The sequence below is a fragment of the Acyrthosiphon pisum genome, unplaced genomic scaffold (genome assembly GCF_005508785.2).
Source record: "Acyrthosiphon pisum isolate AL4f unplaced genomic scaffold, pea_aphid_22Mar2018_4r6ur Scaffold_8178;HRSCAF=8763, whole genome shotgun sequence".
Lineage (NCBI taxonomy): Eukaryota > Metazoa > Arthropoda > Insecta > Hemiptera > Aphididae > Acyrthosiphon > Acyrthosiphon pisum.
In genome coordinates this window covers 1-1,544 of record NW_021778120.1, presented here as the reverse complement: position 1 = coordinate 1,544, position 1,544 = coordinate 1, and the positions used below count along the sequence as shown (strand labels likewise).

The window sequence follows — 1,544 nt, the reverse complement described above, 5'->3', positions numbered from 1 at the left end:
GATTTTACAAAATACTCTGAGTGGTTGAATGAATGGGAACAGCGTGTTATTGATAACAAAATAAAGCCAAAACACTTTCTTACCAATAATACTGCAGAAGGGCTAAGGGTAACTTTGACTTCCACTTTAGAAATTTGCACTTACTATAAAAGAAAAATATGGTATACAATACATTCTTACTGGAAAAATTAATCAAGATGATGTGGAAGTAAGAAAAATATAATATACTAAATTATGACCATTATTAAAGTTTAAATTATTACCTATTTAGCGTTTTTTTGGTACAATTCGCCAAGCAGGAGGTGCAAATGACCATCCAGCTACTCCAACCTTTTTACAATTATACAAAATGTTGTCCGTTTACAGTGTATTGAAACCTCCCAAATCAGGAAACTACACCATAGAAAATAATAAACCTTCTCAAAATTTAATCTCTCTTGATAGTATCAAAACAATTTATTATAATCCAGAAAAAAACAAACCATTATTACATTCGATCCGTGAAAAATTGGACTTTGCAATTCAACATGATGACTGGAGCTTAGATGATATAATAAAACCCAGTGATCATAATTATTTTGTAGCTCCTGTAATCGATTGTGTAATATATTATGTCACAGGGTATTTGTGTAAACAAATTTTACGCTATTTTAAATGTGTGACATGTCAATCTGCAATCAAACAAAATATTAATTTGTGTTCATATGAACCGGTTGCACGGCTAGTTAACTTAAAGTCCAAAGGAGGCTTAATACACCCAAATATTAATTTTTTTAATTTTATATGCAAAATTGAACAGTTGTTTTCCAAGTATAGTGAAATGGCAGACGTTTTAGAGCTAATACTCACCGAACTGTTAGAAGACACTCTTTATTTTCCTTGTTTTCAACACAGTGAAGAAATAATAGCTTTTACTATCAAATATTATATAAATATGAGAATGCGACAGTTTTCGCAAAGCTATAATTCCGAAGCACAAAAAGAAAATATGAACAAAAAGAAGATAGCAAAATTCACATTAACATAAAAATTGTTAAATATATAAAAAAAAAGTTGTATTTTGTGTATGTTTTTATTATAATATTATTATTATATTAATATACTATCTGTATAATATATAATACCTATGATATTATTTATGTTTTCCTATTAACACTAGTTAAAAAGTATCAAACAGAATTATTTTTTTATTTTTATTTTTTTTATTGAACAAAATTGTATTTACAATCTGTAATATTACAATATAATATATTACAATGAGTAAATTGGATGGGGAGGATAAGCGGGAGGGGGGAAGTCACCCATTGGTAACACCCCAATCAACAGAATTCTTATATATGAAAAGTATAATTCATATAGTACATTTTACAGTAATTTATAATTTTTATTGTACTCAATTTTAGTATTATGAGTACACGACAGGAGTTATATTTACGAATACCTCACGGGCGAACGCATGCGTAGCGCTCCTAGCGGATTATTAATGAACTGGCGACAATAAGCGAATCACACCAGTCTAGCAGTAGCCAGTCCTTAACAGTATA

At 29.1% G+C, this 1,544-nt stretch overlaps 1 protein-coding gene across 1 annotated transcript; it reads left to right on the top strand.

Moving 5' to 3' along the window:
* The first annotated feature begins 28 nt into the window (after positions 1-28).
* LOC107885701 lies at positions 29-1,027 on the top strand. Its single transcript, XM_016809374.2, has 2 exons — positions 29-208; positions 272-1,027. The coding sequence occupies exon 2, from the start codon at positions 350-352 to the stop codon at positions 1,025-1,027; it is 678 nt and encodes a 225-aa protein (XP_016664863.1). The 5' UTR covers positions 29-208; positions 272-349.
* The last annotated feature ends 517 nt before the right edge of the window (positions 1,028-1,544 follow it).